A 21,968-nucleotide genomic window follows, 5' to 3' on the forward strand; every position below is an offset into this window, starting at 1 on the left:
ACTGCCTATTCCTAGTAGTAAGTCCCCCTCCTGCCCGTCCACTTCTAATTGGTCCCTTCCGCAGCATGCTCCCCTGAGCCCCCCCTTCCCGGTCTCCGGCTCCTGGGCTAAAGGGGGCCTCCTCCCCACCCTCCCCGTCCTCCTCTGTTAGAGTTTGAAGCTCCACCACCAGCGTATTCCACGCCATAGCCGCTTCCAACACCTTTTCATTTGAAGTGCGCCTGGCCAATTGCAATCGGAGCGTCCCTTCACTACTGGCCCAAAACTCCCTCGCCACCTCTGAAAGCTGGGCCCCGCTCTCCATTTCCAGTGCATGGTGAGCTCTCGTTTCGCCATGACCAGCCCCAGATCGTCAAATTTACTAGTAATTTTTGTGGCAGGCGTATGTGGGAACCAGAGTAGTAGACACACTCCCATCCCCACTTCAATCTGGCGCTCCGTGATCCTGTTCAGGCACTCCACCACTTCCGTCCAATAAGAGCCTAGCCCCGGGGTCAGGACCAGAACATGTGTCCGAAACCAGCACCTTCAGTATTGCAGCGAAAGCATAGCGAGTGGGCCCCCCTGAATGCTCGCTGAATAGTAACCGGCGTTAGTTAGGCCCTGTGTAACGTAAAATATTGCACTAGCTGAAATTGGGCATTGCGTGTTCCCTTCCAGGCTCTCTGTACCAGCTGTGGCCATGTTGTTTGAGGTATGGAGGTATGGAGGTACCGAGGTCATCCTCCCATTTATCCTGCAGTCTGTCCAGGGGTCGGAGCCCCTCCGTTGACATCCTCCTGTATAAACAGGTGATGACCTTGATTGTGCCCGCTGCCATCGTGACATATTGACACCCCAAGGACGCGGGGGGTTCCGTCAATCCCATCCTCCACTGTTTCTGGATTCCCGACACTAGGGTGGCATGCAGCAAGAAATCCCCAAGCGGGAGATCCCAGATGCCCTGCAGCTCTCGGAAGGGCAACAGGACTCCGTCACGATAGAGGTCTCCAACCACGTGGAGTCCGCATTCCTCCCAACCCGCCAGCGCCGACCAGTCTCCACCGTGCGGCATAGCAGTGCACATGCCCAGAGGGAACTTCGGCGCATACGGGGCAGAAATGCCCGCTCGTCTCTGGCTGCGTGCCCAGCATTACCGGAGAGTGAGCTCCTCAAGCGTTAGTTGGTCCAACCTAAGCTTTTGCTGTAGTATGATGAAGGACAGCACATGGCGAGGGATCACCCTGCCCTGCGGCCCATCCGGGCCTCTAAATTCGCGCGCCGCTGTGAGCCATTCGAGCTGTGCCGCCCGGTAGTACCACTCGAAGTACGGGACTGCCATCCCCCCCTCCTCTCGCGGCCGCATCAAGGTGGCCAGCGCCACCCTTCGTCTGCCCGAGCCCCATATGAATCCGGTCACCATCGATCGCAACGTCCTAAAAAAGGACACCGGTATCCACACCGGCAGAGTGCGGAAAAAATACAACAACCGTGGCAAGACCACCATCTTCAGGAGTGCTATTCTCCCCGCTACCGACGGCGGCAGGGTCCGCCAGAACCCCATGCTGCCTCGTATGCCTCTCAGTGCCGCTCCTATGTTCCCTTCCAGAAGATCAGAATGGGCATGGTAGATGCGAACCCCCAGGTACGGTAGGCACTCGGCTTCCCAGCGCAGGTCCTCCAGCTCCAGACGTCTCGGGCTGTTCGGAAGCAGGGGGAACAGGCAGGTCTTAGTCCAGTTAACCCGCAGCCCCGATAGCCGGCTAAACTCCCGTAGAAGGGCCCTAGCTCCCGACACTGAACCTTCCGCATCGGCCAAGTACATCAAAAGGTCATCCGCATACAGAGAGATATAATGATCGTCTCCTCTCACCTGTATCCCTTCAAAGTGCCGTCCCTGGCAGGTCTGCGCTGCCAACGGTTCAATCGCCAAGGCAAACAGCAGAGGCGATAGGGAGCAACCCTGTCGGGTACCTCTCTACACCGGGTACCCCGCAGAAATGGAGCGCCCCGTGCGGACCCTGGCCGTCGCAGAGTTGTATAACAGCTAGGTCCAGCGAATAAAATCATCTCCCAGTCCAAAGCCCCGTAGTACCTGGAACAAGTATGGCCATTCCACACTGTCAAACGCCTTCTCAATATCTACTGATAGCACCACCCTCCCAGGCAAGTCCCCTTCGCTTTCGCCCATGATCCGTATCAGTCGCCTTATGCACATAGCCGTGTTCCGGTTCGGGATAAAACGGGACTGATCTGGATGCACGAGCGTTCTCATATGATCTGACAGCCGTGTGGCCAAGATCCTGCTCAGCACTTTGAAATTCACCGTTAACATGGAGAGTGGACGGTATGCCGTCACAGCCGTGGGCGTTCCACCCTTCTTCAGCAATGGTATTATAATTGCCTCTCGGGTGGATGCTGGTAATCGGCCCAACTCTCAGGCCTCTCTGTATACCACGTGCAACTGTGGCGCAAGAATATCAATGTACCCCCATAAAATTCCACCAGCAGTCCATCTCCCCCCGGTGATTTCCTCCTAGCCATATGCTTAACCGCTGCCCTGATTTCACCTAGCGTGATAGCAGCGCCCAGCGCTTCCCCCTGCTCTGGATCCAATCGCGGTAAGCACGCCCCCTCAAAGAAGGCGTCCAGCACTTCGGGGGTTCTCCTTCATTCGGCTCTGATATAATGACGTATAATAGTCCAGAAATTGGTCATTGATCCCTGTCTGAGTGTATACCAGGCTCCCTGCTGGTAGTTAACGACAAGATCGGGGTGCCCCAAGCAGCCGGATTGGCCAGCTAGGCCAGTAGCGTACCTACCTTGTCCCTCTCAGCGTGCGCGCGGACCATGTATTCCCGATAATCAAAGCAGCGAAGCCGCTCCACCTGCTCGCGCGCCTCCAGCACTCGCTCCTGTCCGTCCGCGGTCGCGTGACTGTCTATCTCTGCCTGGCGTAAGCTAGTCTCCTCCCTTTCTATATCGTCGAGCAGCGTCCAACGTGTCCCGGCGGCAGACGCCATGCACAAGCCCCAGACCACTAGTTTGAAAGCGTCCCACTCTTGGGCGCCAGACGTCGCCGTTTCTGCATTTTCCGCAAAATAATGCTCAATGCCCTCCTTGACCACCGTGCAAAACACCAGGTCTTCCAGGGCCATTGCGTTCAGTCGCCAAGTGGTTATCGCCCGACGCTGGCGCGACCAAAGGACCGTGATCAGGCATGGGTTATGATCTGATATCGTTTTTGCCAGGTACTCGCTATGGTGCGTAAGCTCCTGCGCCCCCGGTTTACACAAAAAGCCATCAAGTCGCACGTGAAGGTCATGCGGCGTGGAGTACAACGAATAATCCCTATCGGTGGGATGATGCGTTCGCCAAGCGTCCACAAGGCCCCACTCAGCCTGCCATTCCCGCCGTACCTTGGCCATTCTCCGCACCGCCGACTGGGCCAATGGCGGGTGAGACCTGTCTAGTTCCGCATCCTCGACGGAGTTGAAGTCCCCGCCCATAAACACCGTGCCGACCATGATGGCCGCCAGTCTCCCAGACAGCCGCGAGAAGAAGGCTGCCTGGTCAATATACGGAGCGTAGATACTGCAGAGCGTGACATCCCGGCCATCCAGGTGGCCCAACACCGCCACAAATCGCCCCTCTGAATCTACTATCGTGGACGTGGGCTGAAAAGGGACACCCCCGCGTTCACCCAAATCAGAGCCCCTCTTGCATACGCCGAGTACATGGTGTAAAATAGCTGACCCCTCCATCTCTTCTGCAACGCCTGCCCTTCCGCCTGCTTGATGTGAGTCTCTTGTAAAAAGGTTACCTGAATCCCTCTGCGGACTAAGCAAGCATGCACCTTATATCGCTTTCTTATGGAGTTCAGCCCTCGCACATTCCAGGTTATACATTTTAGTTCAAGTCGGGTGCCATAAGCAGGCTACAACAACTCACACCTTCACGCAACCTGACGGGCACACTGACATCCCCCCAAATTCAAAACATACCCAACATACCCTCAACCCTCCCCTCCCCAGAACAGGCTCCAAACAGTCGTTACCCATCCAAACCCAAACCCCCGCTGTCGGAGAAACTCTGGTAACAACCAGAGACTCACAAGATATGTGAGGTAGAGGGTTGACCCTACTTTTACCGGGCTAGACCGTGAACCCTCCAGCTCAACTTGTCTACCAGATCCCCGTCATGTAAGCCTTCTCACCCCGGCGATCTCCCACCTCCCCGCCCGCCCCCTGTCCACAAGAGCCCTCCCCCCGGGGGCCTCCCCCATCTCAGGAGCACAACAGGCATCCCCCCGCCGTCATATGTCCCCAGCAACAATCCCAGTAGGCTCTAGCAGCCGCATCATCTCTGGCAGGCCCCCTTACTGTACACCATGTGATGTCCAACAGAGACACTCATCCAGCAGGTCATCGGCAGTCCGTGGCGTGACCTGTGGCAGATCGTCCGGGTTCGCTTCCGACCCTCCCGATCCACTTAATCCGAGTCATGCTGTGAGCCCGAATCCACCACAGAAGTCGCTGCCACCGCTCCAGAAATGACGGATACCGCCTGCAGCGGAGCGTGCCTTTCCAACTCTGTCTGTGAGGCTGATGGGGTCCGCTTGCCCAGAGTACGTTTCCTGTTGCGGCGGCTCCGTCGTGACTTCGAGTGGGCCTCGGCCGTCCTTCCCCATGTGCCGTGCCATCTGCGCCCGCCCGATAGTGTTCCAACCACTGCCAGGCCTCCTCTGGCGTGTCACAGAAGGTTGCCACCCCGTCCACCATCACCTTCAGGCGAGCCGGGATTAAAAGGGAGTACTGCACCCCCTCCTCACGAAGGGCCCTTTTGACTGCCAGGAATGAAAAGCGATTCCGTTGCATCTCCTGGGAGTAGTCCAGATAGAGAGAAACGGAGGCATTATCTACCTTGTATGGTCCAGATGTCCGGGCCTGCCGCAGGATGAGGTTGTGGTCCCTAAAATGCAGCAACGGGGCAACTACATCACGCAGCCAAGTTTCAAGGTAGGAGACCATGTCGTCCCCCTCAACTTTCTCGGGTAGGCCCACCACCCGTATGTTGTTGCGCCTATTGCGTCCCTCTGCATCCTCTGCCCTCTTCTCCAGTTGTTGCACCCTGCGCTGAAGATCGTACACCGCTGCATCCGTTGTCCGCTGTGCCGGCTCAAGCTTTTCTAATACCAGCTCCGCGCCCTTCATGCGGTCCGTTAATTTATCGTGGTCCACCCTTAGCAAGCCCAGGCTCGTTGACACCTGCAATATATCATGATGTAGCAATTCCCTAGTGTCTGAGATAGCTTTAAGTATCTGGGCCATCTGTTGTTGTTGCAGCCCAATAGCCGGCGGCACCCTGCTCCTGGGTGTCAGGTAAGTCCTCTCCCTGGTCCGTTTGTACTGTCCCTGGCACCTTGCGTGGTTTCCCCATCTCTCAGGTTTCCAGCTCCTGCAGCCGTGGCCCTGGATCACCAGTAGGGTGGAGCAGGCGCGTCGTCACCGCGCACTCGCTCCTCGAGGTTGAACACCCCCTTCAGGTACTTGTCCGAGGCGCCCTTGGTGCCCCTGCTCCAATGACTGTCGAGCCCCCCTGGCACCTCCGGGCTGGCGGAGAAGCTCCTCGCGCGGTCAGTGTCTACTCTCACCGCGGTCCGGACTCGGGCGTGGTATGACCTCCAACCGCAGAGCCCCCCGTGCCCACCTCCAGACTGTGCAGGAGTGACCGTATCTTAATACCGGCCAGGTCTCCAGGGGTCGGCCCCGTTACTCAGGCTGGGGGAGCCATCACCAGGGCGCCACGTGCGCCTGCCGCTGCAATTTCAGTTCTGCTTTCCACTGCGGTTCTCCCGCCGACTCAGTTTGTCAACCTCCAGGCCTGCTATGTCATGGCCACACTCAGCCAGGGCCTCCACTCCAGGGCAAGTCCGCCGCAACCCAGATTCCCCCTCCTCGCAGGGCAAGAGAAGGCAGCGTGCAGTAGTCTGTTACGCGGGGCTCTACCCTAAGCACTCTTCGGCGCTCCGGTGGGTCCCGGTGAACCCCCGCTTTCACCAGTGAACCTCAGTAGTCGGCCTCTCTCAAGGGCCGGGATCGCCTCCTCCTTCTCCTCGGTGAGCCCCGTGTAGAGCGCCCTCTTCAGATCTAGGCCCGCACCTCGAGGGTACCGACCTCACGCCGCCGGTATGGCCGCCAACCTGCCTGGTGCTTCCCTCCCTTCGTCGCACTCCTCACCGTGCTATGCTCCTGCTGTCTGCCTGTTCAGTCCGGTCCATCGCTACGGCCAATTGCTTGTAGCACCAAGGTTCGTGCTGGGCCAATGCGTCGCCGGGCAGCCCCTCGCCTCCGCCGATCAAGTCACCTCCACAGCCCATGGGGAGCGGGTCCTCCCCCATCGCAGTACCAGCTATCAGGTCCTCCAGCAGGCACCCCGCCGGCCGCTGCACCCTCTACCACCAGAGGATCACTTTAAAGGTTAGGCTGCTATGCGTCCACTCTCGGCGCTGGCCGGGCCCGTCTTCTGCTCCGGTGTGGTCGAACTCCCCGCTACGCAAGGCCGGGAATCAGAGGGCTGCCCCAGGCCGCACACAACATGGCTGGCCCCTCAAGGCGGAGTCTCGTCTCTCTCCCCTGTTCGCCGCCGCCAAGGCCGTTGCTTGTGCCCCAAAGTCGTTCGGGTGCCTTTCAGGTTCAGGGCGCCCCGCGGGGTTGCGATCCTCGCTCGGGGAGTCCTCTTAACAGGATAATAGCCGTGATCTTGGCCGGAGCTCGAAGCTCACGCGTCCATTCTCGGCGGCTCTCAAGCCATGCCCCCTGCCTATCCAATTCATTGATGTAATCCAGGGTGTCCATAAGGACTACATTGCCCCCTTATCTGCTTCCTTCAAGGTGATCTCAGATGATGTAGATAACTTAACGAGTGCATGTTTCTGATTTTGATAAGTATCCCTATAAATATTGTGCTGTCCAGCATTCTTATCTTTCCAATTGTGAAGCTCTTTGGTTACCAATCGATAAAAAATCTCAATAGCACTATCATTTTGGAAGACAGGTGAAAAGGTCGATCTTGGTCTCAGACCACTGTCGATGTTCAAGTCGGTCGAAATGCCTAGGTCAGAGAAAATATGTGAATTAGAAGTTATTGTAGATAGATCATTGTCAAGGGATAGTAGGAGTTTTAAGTCCTGAATGTACTGTATAATTTTGTCACATGAAACATTTGTCAGCTCCACCCGAGGCAGCTTTTTTTAGGATTATGAGCAAAGACTTTTTTACGTTTGAGTTGCTGTACAAGTTTGAAAACATGTACATGCATCTCATTAAAGTCAGGTTTGGAAGCAGGACAAAAACCCCAAGCCTTTTGATAGCAAATTTATTTTTGCAGAACCTAACACCAAGCTAGACAGATTTACAATAGAGATGGCATCAGATTGGACAGTTGTATTCAAATTACAGTTGGTAATGTCAATGCTGGAGGCCTGACTATCTAATGCCATTAGTTCCTCTGTGCCCTTGAATTCGATCTGGTGGTGACCCCTTCTTTTCTTGTGTCTTGTTGGTTTGTTCTGCCCTCTCCTTGTTTTATTGTTATGTTTGCATGATTGTTGAAATTGACCTTCATGCCTTTGTGGTACCTCGCTACCTGCTTTAAAAAAGCTGACGAGGTGTTTAGATGGGAACCGCCCATAGCATTAGCACTCGTACTAGATCCTTCACTTGCTTTACTACGTATACTAGAAATGTCCGATTCACTGTTTGAGGTTAAATTTCCGATATCGTCTGAGGTGATTTTAACTGTGGGTTGACTAATTTGAATATTGTCAAACCTATGTGCAAATGTAAACATTCTCCAAGTTCTATAGTCATTATCGTCCTGTCTAAGTTTACGAGATTGTTTGTCCTTTAAATAAACCTAATGTTTCTTATGGACCTCTTTCAAAATAGTATACTTTTTTTGAGTTGCTTCAGGTAGGTTCAATTTGTTGGAAAAACCAAAGGGGATGATGGACGGAGCGTTGACAATGCAAACACTCACCCCCAGTCAACTGATCTGGGTTTAATCCATCATGGGAAAAGTCCAGCCCGAACTGCCAAGCCATGTCTTCCCTGGACCGGAATCAAGCTTCCCAGGACCGGTTTCTGGCAGTTCGGGCTGGACTGTTCCCATGAGGCACAGGGTCAGACTGATTTGCATATGGCCATGTCTGAACTGGGGTGGCAGAGTGGGCTAAAGAACGGTGATGGATTAAACCCAGATCAGTTGACTGGGGGTGAGTGCTTGTAGTGTCAACGCTCCGTCCATCATTTCCTTTGTTTTTTCTTTGTTCGCCATAAGTTGGCAGGGTATGCTCAGACGTGAGTCCCTTGCTTACTTTGCCACTGGATTCAAGCAAGCCGGGCTGAAATGCCAGAAACCGGTCCTCGGTAGCTTGTTTCCGGTCCAGGGAAGGCATGGCTTGGCAGTTCGGGCTGGACTGTTCCCATGAGGCACAGGGTCAGACTGATTTGCATATGGCCATGTCTGAACTGGGGTGGCAGAGTTGGCTAAAGAAGGGTGATGGATTAAACCCAGATCAGTTGACTTGGGGTGAGTGCTTGTATTGTCAACGCTCCGTCCATCATTTCCTTTGGTTTTTCTAGGTTCAATTTGTTCATCACATCCATCAAGCTTTCTATTTCTTGGAGAATGCAGGCTCTTTTTCTCTCTGCATGTTTTATTAGATGTAGAACTGTAGATTTTGTGACAGGTATTATTGCTTGGTTCTCCATCAATGGTGAAAGAAGGGTCGCCATTCCATGCAGTCATCAAGTCTGGGTCAGCGTAGGGCCTGCCCGGAGATAGTGACTTTTTGGACTATGCTGGTTGACTCTATGTCGGCTGTGGTGGGCTCACCGGTCCCACTTGAACTCAGATGGCTACTACTGATGATTAGGCAGGATTCGGATTGGATTAGATATAAGGAAATATGGCTGGCATTGGCAGTGGGTGCGTGATTTGGACTGGTGTCAAAGGGCTGAAGAAACTATTTATAAAAGCAGGGGATGCACTAAGAAATGGCGGAAGATATGGAGGCCATGGAGGAAGTACAAAGAGACGGGTGGGTCAGGAGTGTGATGCCAATAACTGTTTGCCTCACCTGTACCATTGGAGATTCTATACCGTACTGTAGATTGTGATGCTACCACATGCACTATCATGATTGCCCTGTATTGTATGATGATATGAGCAATGTTAATAAAAAGATTTGTAAAAAAAAAAGACAGGGTCAGCGTAGATGAGATTGACATCAGCAAGAGACATCCTTAGTGTGGTCGTCGACAGGGTCATTGACAACAAAGGTCTTGCTGTCAAAAAAGCTGCCATTGGTGATGAGCGTCTGGTCGTTGACAGGGTCGTCGATGATGATATCTGCACAGTGGTTGATGAGGCCTGTTCCATAGGTGACAGTGGGAATGTTGTTGACAACTGTGGTTTTTCTTTGCTGTTGATGCTGATGACATAGAAGTCATTGGCCAAGACTGGAGTTTAGTCAGGACGTCAAGGGATCTGGATTAACGTGCAAGTTTTTGCACAGTCTGGTGTTTATTCTGTCTAGAGTGTTTCTTTGAGGAAACTATGGTCTTTCTTTGTGAAGAGGTGGCTGAAGGCACTTTGAGATGTAAATCTAGTTCTGGAAACCCCCATGTTTCAGCTTTTGCACTGCCTTTGTGAAAGTGTTTGATGGAGCACTTTTCACGGAATCATCACCCCTCAATGTGAACCATCTCTCCCTATCTGCAGAATCTTTGAAAAAAAGGGTTCACAAATGTTGCAGCATGAAGCCTTGTGTGTTGGATCGAGACAATGAAAACATATAGGCAAAATCACATGGGCACTCAGGGTTATGCTGAGGTTTTCGCGCTACATCAAAGAACATCTTCTTGCACAATTCACATTTAGTCTCTATTCCTAAAATAATTAGAATACTCCTGGCCAACCTGAGAGTAGCCCTGCTCAAAATCACTTCTTGGATAATATGTATGTGATCCTTTCACATTCTCCCAATACTTCCAAATCCATCTTCCACATTTAGCTGCAGAGGTGTGTGACCAGGATTGGGACACAGGACGACGTGTCCCAGCTGAGTACTGGCATATGGTCCTGCGAAATAACCCTTTCTAAGTTCTGGGAACAAATTATGGCTCTATGATAAGCAGTGACTCAGGGTTGTTGTTAGATTTTAAATGATTAGTGATGCAAAAAGTAGGAATCAGCTGGGCCTGCAAGATTAAAATGCCTGATGCATAAGAATAGTGCTCGAACTGCAGAGGTGAGCTAGAGGGGAACGGTCTTTGGAAGTCATTTCTGACTCCGTGGCCATGCAGCGAGTTCAATGGGGATTGGCAAAGCCTGGTCTCAGGCAAGGACAGACCGACAAAGCCTCTGTGGCTGGCTGGGAGTCATGGTACAGCCCTGTCGGAAGAGTAGAGAAAAGGATAGAAAACTCTAGCCTGCGGCCGGCAGAGAGACAAATGGATGTGTTGCCCTGCTAGATTTGCCACATGGCATGGCCCTGAAGGCCCATGCTGCATTTGGTCAGCACAGAAGGTTCTGAGAGTAAGCAACTCCTTGGAACTGAGCAAAAATATCCTTCAAGCCGGGTAGATCAAAGATGAGTGTCCCCTGGCCAGTTTGGAGTTGGGCGGGCTCCCCAGCGTGGGTAAAGACCAGTTGGTGGACAGAGAAATGGTGCAGTTTAGGGCAACAGCTCTTAGAACTAGGAAGGGTACCGGAGATTTTTCTTCTTTCATTGAGGGGCGCAACAAGAACTGCGCACACGTACAAGAGAGGAAGAGTTCAAAATAAATATGGCTTATGTCAATAAACTGGCGGCTTTGTAGGAGAGTCCGCGATTCTTGCAAGGCCAAGTTCGCACAGCAGACGATGGCGCCAGCCCTTTACTGATCAGACCCGGGGAAGAAATGGAGGAGAAATAGTCATCTGTGGTATATAGCAACAACTCTACCTGGACTATTGACATTGTTGAAGTTAAACCTCTGCCTGTGGACAGTTCAATCTGACACCACCTTGCAATGGGTGACTTTGCCATTGACTGGTGAGCAGGTGATGGTGTAGGATTAATTATGAACGATCTTAGATTGGAATGCACGAATGAACAAAATAGCATTCTGAAATCCAGTAGTCAAGTATGGGAAGCCTTATGGATACACCTCCAAGGAAACAATGAGGAATAAATAACTCGCTCTACGAGATGGGACACTGCAAAAGTGGTCATTAGGGGAGAACTGATTCTTTACACCACAAATATTTTTGAGACGAAACAGAACTAGAAATATGGGGTTAGAACAGCAAATTACTAAAATCTGAACACAAACACACTTGCTCAGGTAAAATATTACAAAGAAACACAAAATCACAAATGGCAACTCAAGCAGATTCTACTAGTAGACTGCGAGAAAGATTCTCAGAACCAAACAGCTGCAATACGACAAGGGAGAAGAGGCTGATAGATAGATAATTGATATGCAAGGTAAAAGCCATCTAAGATCGCAATGGCATAAAATATAACAGGCGAAAAAATAAAACAATAAAAATCTCTTTAGTAGATAAAGTGTTGGAATTTGGTGATTTTTGTAAGAATCTATAAAAATGCAGAGTCAAAAACTATTTTAATCCTGAAAACTGGTAACAATCCCATTATGAGTGGCCCTTACAGATCCATAGCGCTACTGAATATCAATGTAAAAATCTATCCAAACCATCAGATAAGCTATGAATCTAAATGAGATTTTGGGAAACTGCAAATCTCGAATGCTCCTTCTCTTGCATGATACAGAGAACGCATTTGACAGAATAGATTGGAAAACACTGGAAAAAACAACACTGGAAAAGGTTAATTTAGACCCAAAAATAAATGTGCACATTAAGGCGAATTATGTCCAAACTGGTATGTCACTCAAAGTAAATAATATAAAGAATGCAAAATTACAGTTTACTAGAGGGACAAAGCAATGTTGTCCTTTCCCCTCCTCACTTTTTTGCCTTGGCAAAGGACCCATTGGCACAGAAAATCACTGCCAATCCTGATATCACTTATGTACAGGTTCACATATCAGCATACAAAGTCAAACTTTTTATGTTTTCTCATTAATCCTAAAACATCACTCCCAGGATAAATTTATAAATTTGAAAGATTTTCTTAAGTGACAGGATTTAAAAAAAATTATTCAAAGCCTCTGGGACAAGACATCCCTAATAATCCAGAGAAACTGGCTGACATAATGCACGTGCATAACCTAAATCGCCCAAAAGATTATATATATTATTTAAGGATTCAGCTACCCATGACAATTGACAAGTTATATGAGACTAACATGCTCCCTTATCCGACACCCTCTATGAAGACTTATATTGATGGGCAAACTTGAAATTTCTTTGGTTGGCTGCATAACCACAATCAAAATGAATAACAATGTGCCTAACAACGTAAAGGTAAGTTTCACATCTATTAAGGACACGGAGGCGAGGATTATGCTTCGTCTTCCTTCGCTTTATAATCCGAGCCTCTGGTCCTGACATAGAATTTCATTACATGGTTGTTATGCTATTCACAAACCATGCCTTTAATGTTCCCGAAAGAAAATATAAAAGGAAATCAACTCAAGCTAATAGCCTTCACTTTGTTGTTTTAGAAACTCTAGATCCTTTCTTCACACTCAACAAAATAAAAAAATCAGGGCGGCCTGCCCTATTCCTCATTTGAGATATATATACACAAGCTACAAAGTTGAGGTTACTAATAGAGCCTGTGAAGCCTGGCAGTGACAAACTTGGGGTAACAGAGAAAAACACTTAAGCTGCAATATATACTGCACGGCAACCTCTACGAATGAGAGGAGAAAACGGAGTCTGTCTGAAATGTAACTTGGTGCTCATGTAAAGTGCTCCAATACCTACGAGACGTGTGTGTGCTATCTAAAACTGCAATAACACAACTCTTAGGTTCTGCCAAAATCATACTGAATCTTTTGAATTTGGTGATGCATAGAGGACGATTGACAGCATATTCTTCACCTATGACAACTATAATAAATAACCTGGACTTCCCCTCTGGTTGTATAGACAAGGGAATTCGGGATTGGTTTCCTTACAGGAAGGCCAATTTGGGAGACATTTATGAAAAGGCACCATCAGAAGCTTCCCCTTCAGTATTCAGAAGTAGAAAACGTAGAAACAATTATGTGTATAGATATAATCAAATGGTCCACTGAACGGGTCACATAAATCTTAAGAGTGCAGGGACAAGGGACCTAATACCCATAGAATCTTTAATGCACAAACATACTATAAACAAAAGTATAACTCTCCTATACCAATATCAGTCTGATCTTCAGAAAGACCTAAAACCAGCAAACACAACTAAATGGGAAACGAAATTAAATATTGAAACAGAGGAGGAAATTTAGTTAAATACCTTGTCCAGAGCATCCTTGGCTTTCATATGCAGTCAGTACAAAGAAAATGATTATAACGTCTTGATGAGATGGAACTAAACCCCGGCACAATTAAACACAATGTTTGCAGTTCTAATATGTTGGCGCTGCTCGATTGAAAGTACTCTACTGAAAGAGGTACCATAGCCTGTCTGTCCTTCTACAAACCCACCCGCCAACTAAGATCGTCCAATCAAGCCCTCGCCGCAGTCCCGCGCATCCGAAAATCCACCATGGGTGGCAGATCATTCTCCTTCCTTGCTGCCAAGACCTGGAACTCACTCCCCACTCACCTCCGCCTTAATCAAAACCACATCTCCTTCAGAAAAGAACTTAAAACCTGGCTATTCGACAAATAATAAACCCCTTCCCCAAGCGCCTTGAGACCCTCTGGGTGAGTAGTGCGCTATACAAATACCCGAACTTGAACTATAGCCCACATGTGGTGGTTTTGTGCCAAACGGCATATATTTTGGAAGGTGGTTCCCTTTCACAGTAAAAAAAAGAAGTACAACTGAATTGAAAATACAAACCACACACACTGCTCTTTAGGAATAAGGGAGAGGAATTAGAACATCTACTCACTACCACAATGGCCATATCTTCTTTGCTTCTAGGCTAACAATAGCACATACTTGGAAAATGCCTTCCTCGCCACTGATTACCCATGTGATGGGCGAAGTTATGGACAGTATGTGGTATGGCAAAGTTGACTATGTTTATTGATGATAGAATACATACATTTGCAAAAATGTGGGCACCATTTCATAGGTTCATAAAATGTGACATGTGGATGTCTATGTTACGGCACAGATCAGGCCCATGTACCCTGAGCTCATTTTCAAGTTCAACAAACTCTAATCCAGAAGTCAACAATGAAAGTGTCACGGGCGGTTACTTTAAATGAAGGCTAGCCTCTGCACCAATCAAAGAACAGCCATATTAGAGAGCAGGGTATTACAGGTCAGATATAAAGTATTTCCACTGTATATGTGATATTGGCCATAACTGTTGTGTGAATGTATTGTTTTCTGTTGGAAAATAATCTACCTTGTCTGCAAGATGTACCTGTCAAAAAAGTAAAGTTTGGAAAAATATATATATTTGCCTGCAATTTTTATCTAATAATAATCTTGTTTCCCGTCTACATCCCCGACCTCTAGGTGACATTCCCAGCACTGGTAGCCTTGATATATCCAAGAAGCACTCCTTCCAAGCTTATGGTTTTGCTCCTTTGTGTATTCTTCTCAAGCCCAAGTCAGCAGTGAGCATTCCCCGTCATTTCCTGAACCCTTGCAATAAGTACACTTTGATAAGGAGCTGTTCGTATGTGTGCATTGCACCGGTCCACAAACTGCAACAATGTGTAAGGCGAAGCAACATTTGAGTAAAGGATTGAGTGCATATAGTGGTGGTACCGCTACCTTGGAGTACCAAGTCCAGAGTTCACAGAAAGAATATATTTCATGAGTACGGCTTCAGCCCACGAGGCCAAGTGACAATAAAGATACTGGAATGGCTGCCTTGTAAAAGAGAAGCCATTTACTTTAAAATGTGATAGCCATTGAAAACAAGCACTGGCAAAGCCAATACAAAGTACTAGTTTTATTAGTGAAAATGTTGTTATTAATTGGAAAGGTTGTATTTGTTGTAGTGTGAAGAGGTCAATGGGTTAATGTGAGAATGTTTCAACAGCTGGGTAAATGGATGGATGAATGAGTGACTGACTACAAGGATGCGCGAGAGAATGATGAATGGCTGAATAGGTGAGTGCAAACATTCAACGATCATGCCTGAAGACATGATGTTACAGCCGACAGGCTGAGGTGAGCAGATGTCTAAAACACACATGCCTAAACATGGATAAGATATACAAGCTCTTATTAAAAATGTATATACATACTCCTGTACACAATGTGGTGTGAGGTTCTGGGATCCAGATGCCAGGCCCTGGAAGCCCTCTCAATCGCCTACCCCTTTGTTGTTTCTCCTGCACAGGAGATATTCACCCAAGCCCAACCGGTCCCCTACATGCTTGGGATTCTTTCATTCCTGCTATCATTCATCAGTTGTACTCGACTGAAGTACTTTAAAACCTATGAACTCCCACAAACTTCCCAGAGAACCTTCTGTAAAATTCAATCTTTTTTGTCTAATGTTCCAAGCAAGTGTTAAAATGTTGTACCAATTTGCCCAAATATTTTATAGCCTAAGAATAACATTTTAAAATACAATTAATGTATTGCACCCTTTAAAACGTGACAATACTGTTACATTTTAATAAAATTCCTCCGGAGAATCCACTCCACCCTCACCAAACTCCTTTTTATAGGGTTGTTATTACCAGGGGTTGGGCACCGCTAAACTTTCATTCATGGCTATTGGCCTGAGCTTAACACTTACTTTTACCACTTTTGCAGCGACTGCAACTGGCATACCTTCCGACTGCCCATAATTCTCCACCAGCTTTAAAATCCATGGGTGTGCAATACAGCCCCGGTTCATGGGCATGCTTCCTCTTTTATGCGTCTTCTCAATAGAGAAAGCCTAAAATATCAAGTTGAGAAAAACAATGTGTGAAAAACGATATTGAACTAATTCTCTGAGAGACAACATTTTTTTAAAAAGACATTCAATACAACAATATGCAATAAACAAGCTGCTTCTTTAATACCCACAAATAGAACTATTTGGAACAGCATACCCATTAACACAAGGGTGATGAAAAGACACACAGTAATAATTTACCTGCTTAGGGGGGCAAAAACTGTTGGCATATAACTAGCTAACTCAAAAGGCTTCTAAAACCAGACCGCACACCATAGTCTATGATATCCTGACCTGGATATCACATTTGGGAAGGGATAGTGTCCCTTGGTACCGTTTGTGACCTGGAAATAACCTTGAATATAAGGAGGAGAAAGTTTTTCAATATGAGGTGATACTGTACCACAAATGGCATATATGACTCATACACAACATTATTGTTGAGCCCTGATGAAGTTCCTTTGCAACACGGAACAAAACGCGTTGGCTGGATTTTAACTTATATATTATATATTATCAATAAAAGAAGATGATGGAATAAACCAATTGAACATGGACTTCTTTCCTGGTGCACCTTCCTATAGTTGAAAATGTTCAAAAGGCTCTGTATGACGGTTCTAGTCTGTTGAGCAAAAGGCCAGACTAAATACAACATCAACATAAGTGAAATATCAATATGGGTACTTAAAATATACTGACTTCTTGATTCGAACAAAAAACACATCATGTAGGAAGTGTAGAAAACGAGACCCAGCAAAGCCAAAGGTGGGAGAGGATTAAATTCGACATTTCAAATCGTTCCCTAGCGATGCTCATTTATCTGTGAATCTTCTGTGAGACAAACAGGTCAGCTATCAACTACAGCTATATCATCACTTTGAAGGTTTGGTCTAGCCTACTAGACGTTACTTATTAGAAATAATTTTATTGCTTTTTTAAAAAAAAACTAATATCAAGTTTTTGCATCTTTTATTTACAATATATTACAATTTAAAAGCAAGATGCAAACAATGCCTAATGTGTACGTTATTCCTAATCACATACACGAGGATAACCACCTGTCCATTTAAAAACACCAAAAAAGCTCAATTAAAAAAATCATCATTGGAATACTCACGGCTAGATCCAACTCAGTGTTGTCTATGGGGGTTCACAACAGAAAGAACATTCTAACCTCTGTCATATTACAAAAGACATTCTATAATTCCTCCCACTATGAATGCCATGTTGTGATGATAAGGTCACCTCTGCATCATGAAAGCGGAAAATGAACAGACGCAAATCACAGTTGTAAGACCACTTACAATACACAATCAACACCAGTTACTACCTTAAGCTTAAAGAGGAAATTAAGCTGGCTAAACTCTACTCCAATGCGAGCATTCCTTATTTAACCAACTCAAATTAGCACTTTCACCGAGATGGAATTAGGGTATCGGCCCTATTTTACAGAATATTCCATTATGTAATTCTGTTCATCAATTTGTAAGCTGCTCGGTTGCGAGAGCAGCACATCTCATAAGGCAGGCACACCACTTATTGGTCATATTAGTATTAAGATTTGCAGTCAAGTGAATATTTCTTAGTAGGTTTAGAAAGGGATGGATAAAGGATCAATTATAAAAATAAGGTGTAAAATTGAAGAGTAGTGCTTACAACTTACCTTATTGCAGTAACATCACAATACAAATCAATGACAACATAAATCATAGATATAAGATACATTTAATTTCATCCCCGAATAACAGAGTGTCGATCAGATCATAAATATACAAAGACCTTTCTGGCCTGATCAGATTAATCTATGTACGCTACAATGGATCCCAGCAGGGGGAACTATAATTTTTTAGGCGACCCACTAGGGTTTCAGTTCACAATATTAACTATGGTTACTGACCAAAAACGAGTGCCTAATTTTGTTAGAATCTTGATATTTTTTGCCATACTTGTAAAACAACTCACACAAATTCTTGGAGACACCAATGTTCCTGTTTGCTGGGGCTTTTTAATTTCACATTTAATTCAGGCTTACTTTAAAATACTGACACACCTTTGGGCTTATTGACTTAGATTATCTACTCCACCTAGGAAAAATACAAATCGACTGATACTTTGTAGTTACACTACTTTTTGAAGACATATAATAAGGTCCTCAATGTATTTTGCCTTAGCATATGACACAAAGCATTTTAATCACCTACTGAAAATATTTTTTCATCTATAAAATTACAGCAAAACAGCAAGTCAATCTTACCTTTAGATGTCTGGGTCTTGCTAGAATGCATATCTTTTTCAACATCTTGTATAATCAACAGAAAAAAAGGTTTTACAAGTAATACTGAGCGGGGAGATTTAGGTCCACCTTAATGTTGATTATCTTGAGTATATCATTTAAATGGGCAGACGTTGTGTGCTTACACTGAAAAAGACTGCTTGTATTGCAGTTTGTGACTTGCAGCAAGAGTGAGTTGTTTATGCTGATAAGCTAATGAGTAAGGTTACAGCCCCCCACTTCGGGCCCTGGAGAACCTTGTTTTTTAATTAAGGGGAGGAGAAGCATGGCACACATCTCCGAGCTAACAATGGCCTTGGGGACACCATTCCTTGGGGTCTAAACATATATATTAAGGGGAGGGGGCACTCAGACCCTCTGCCCAAGCCTTAAAAGGCTCCAAGGAACTCATCCCCAAAGGCAAAACTCCTTAGAAAAGGGGAACACAGCACCCCCCAAGCATTAATAAGCCCTATACCTGGGGTCGAATTTCATTCCTTCATTTAAAACGATACGTTGTCACTCAAATCCTCACCTAACTATAACTTTACTTGCCACCCTGCCCATAATACTTTCAAGGACCTTCTTCCGGAATGTAACAAAACTTATGATTCACTTGGCCTGGGGAGGTAAACAGCCGCGTGTGCGATGGAGCACTCTCACACTGCTGTGTGAGTTGGGAGGACTCGGTGCGCCTGACCTGGAAAGGTACTATAGGGTGGCCCAGGCCACTCACTTACACACGTGGATTCATGGGGACAGGAATATTCCACATGTAGGCATGGAGCGACTCTTTGCGGACCCTCTTCCGCTCCCGGCCACGGTTTGTACTCCTGTGGACCGGCGAGTGGGCGTCTTGGACTCGATAACAGCTACAAAACGTGCCTGGAACGAGTTGTTGAAGGCTAGTGAGGAAGTGCTGTTATACTCCCCGCGATGGCGGTGGAATGGCTACAGTGGGTGGCCCCCAACGGCGACAAGAATGTTGTCCGTGCGCTGCACGACCTGGGGATTGAGACGGCGGGTGCATTGTTTGCGGACGGTAAGGCCAAAACATGGGACCAGGTGGCCCAAGAGGTTGAGCACCCGACACTGTTACAGCGGTTCCAGTTTCACAGGCTTCGAGGAGCCTTGAGGGAAGTCCTGGGCCCGGATATGACAGAGCCACCGGACATCCCGGAACTCGCCTACGTCATAGCTCATGCCTCCCCACGGCACTTGACGATGCATCTGTACAAGAGCATTATCTCATACAGAGCGCAGGAACCTTTCAAAGCCCGGTTAGCGTGGCAGAGGGACCTGGAAGTGAAGATAGATGATGCAATGTGGACATACTGCTGTAGCAACACCAAAACAAGCATTTACAATGCAATGGTTTTGCCTTTGTTAAAGTTAGAGCTATAGGCATTGCTCTTGACATTTTTATTTATGTTTTTTTAACATAAATAAATGCCATTGTCATTTACAATGCCACTAGCTTTATCTCTTGCAAATGACACACAAACACACACAGAGCCCCCCCACACACACCCACAGAGCCCCCCACACACAGCCACACAGAGCCCCCCCACACACAGCCACACAGAGCCCCCCCACACACAGCCACACAAAGCTTCCCACACACACAGCCACACAAAGCTTCCCACACACACAGCCACACAAAGCTTCCCACACACACAGCCACACAGAGCCTTCGACACACACCCACACAGCACAAGCAGGCAACAGGGGCACAAGCAGGCAACAGGGGCACACGGAGGCACAAGCAGGCAACAGGGACACACGGAGGCACAAGCAGGCAACAGGGGCACAAGCAGGCAACAGGGACACACGGAGGCACAAGCAGGCAACAGGGGCACAAGCAGGCAACAGGGACACACGGAGGCACAAGCAGGCAACAGGGGCACTTACGGAGGCACAAGCAGGCAACAGGGTCACGAAAACTGAGGCACAAGCAGGCAACAGGGGCACGAAAACTGAGACACAAGCAGGCGACAGGGGCACGAAAACAGGCACAAGCTGGCGACAGGGGCACAAAAACGGAGGCACAAGCAGGCAACAGGGGCACAAGCAGGCAACAGGGGCACACCGGGGCACAAGCAGGCAACAGAGTCATGAAAACAAGTACAAGCAGGCAAAAGGGTCACAAGCAGGAATTGTAATTTAGACGGGGCTTAAGTGGAGAACGGTCAGTAGGGAAGTAGTGCGGCTGGTGCAGTGGTACCAGGCCGAAAGGTGAGAGGGGCTGTCTGCACCCCAGTTTGGACAGTTTCCACTACCTAACAGGGATTGGTGGGAGGGGGGCGTACTTCTTGCTTGCTTTAGGGCTGTTACTTCCGGGACGCAGTGCACGCTCCTGCCTGCTGCCGCCGAGACACGACAACAGGCAGGGAGAGGACAGGCTGGGAGAGGGCAGGCTGGGAGAGGGCAGGCTGGGACAGGCTGGGAGAGGGCAGGCTGGGAGAGGGCAGGGAGGGGACAGGCTGGGAGAGGGCAGGTTGGGAGAGGGCAGGCTGGAAGTGGACAAGATGGGAGAGGAAAGGCTGGGAAAGGGCATGGAGGGGACAGGCTGGGAAAGGGCAGGCTGGAAGTGGACAGGCTGGGAAACGGCATTTCGGTTTTCTTGTGAAATCAGTCAGACTTTGGGAAACCTCGATGTCATTATAAGACCATGAAACACGGCTACCCCAAGGATACTTCCGTTTTCAACCACAGGCCCCGTTTGATGTAACAGTCACTACGCTAAGTGCATCCTGTTTTAAATTGGTTTCTTTTTCCACGTCTATCTGCACTCCCTGTTGGCCAATTAAAAGCCTACACCTCATGTTCACCATGCTACAGGATTCACATAGTAAGAAAAATTATGAAAGGGGGCGACTTTAGTGAGAAAGCACGCGTTTCCCCCTGGGTTGCAGAGCCACATCTTCTGAAATAAGAATTCAAAGTCCTCTCTCTGCATATCTAGACATCTGCCTCCCCCTCCAATCATCTCACTGACAACCACACCTGACCAGTCAATCATTCGAGCTGTGGACTCCGCTTCAGCACTGATGGGCTTAACTTCTGCCCCTCCCCCATTGCAATATCTTGACGCTTTGCGAGGCAGTGCAGCTCGCTTGTGCCAGACCCCAGTACGTATATGATGGTATGACGCCAGCCTATGTACACAGATGTGTAAATAATAATCACATTATAAGTAATAAGGGTGTGTGTGGGTGTGTATATATATATATATCGCCCCCTCCTTCCCAGTCCATGAAAAGGGCTCCCGTGCTTGCTCCGGGGCAGCCCCAGGGTCTCTGCATGTTACTGGTCCCGTGTAGCCGAGGCCCAGGAAGAAAAGACACCGCTCAAGGTCAGCGGCTGAGGTTGAAACCTCTGGCAAGCAGCGCTTCCAGCCCCCGCCCTCCCCCCTCACACACACCACCCCCATGAAGGATTCCTATCGACATAGTACTGCTACGTGGGATGGAAAGATCCGTTTTATTTTTTTATTTTTATTTGTGCGTTTTTATATAGCGCGGACTTTACCCGAAGGTGTCAGAGCGCTTCACAATAGGAACAGAACTGATACATGAGAACAATTACAAGTGAACAAAATACAAAAGCAAACGTTACATTAAATGAAGCACAAATGACAATCGTGAGCCAACAAAATACAAAAGCTTTTC

General features: G+C 47.9%; 1 protein-coding gene across 1 annotated transcript in view; it reads right to left on the bottom strand.

Moving 5' to 3' along the window:
- The window catches only part of LOC147659219 (uncharacterized), a 231,440-nt gene that overhangs the window by 159,213 nt on the left and 50,259 nt on the right, over positions 1-21,968 (bottom strand). Inside the window, exon 4 of the mRNA XM_086951880.1 lies at positions 15,882-16,025. Within this exon, the coding sequence (XP_086808006.1) occupies positions 15,882-15,989 (108 nt within the window). The 5' untranslated portion in view covers positions 15,990-16,025. The remainder of the gene's footprint in view (positions 1-15,881; positions 16,026-21,968) is intronic.

Source organism: Lissotriton vulgaris, unplaced genomic scaffold (assembly GCF_964263255.1).
Source record: "Lissotriton vulgaris unplaced genomic scaffold, aLisVul1.2 SCAFFOLD_384, whole genome shotgun sequence".
In the NCBI taxonomy this organism is placed as follows: Eukaryota; Metazoa; Chordata; class Amphibia; order Caudata; family Salamandridae; genus Lissotriton; species Lissotriton vulgaris.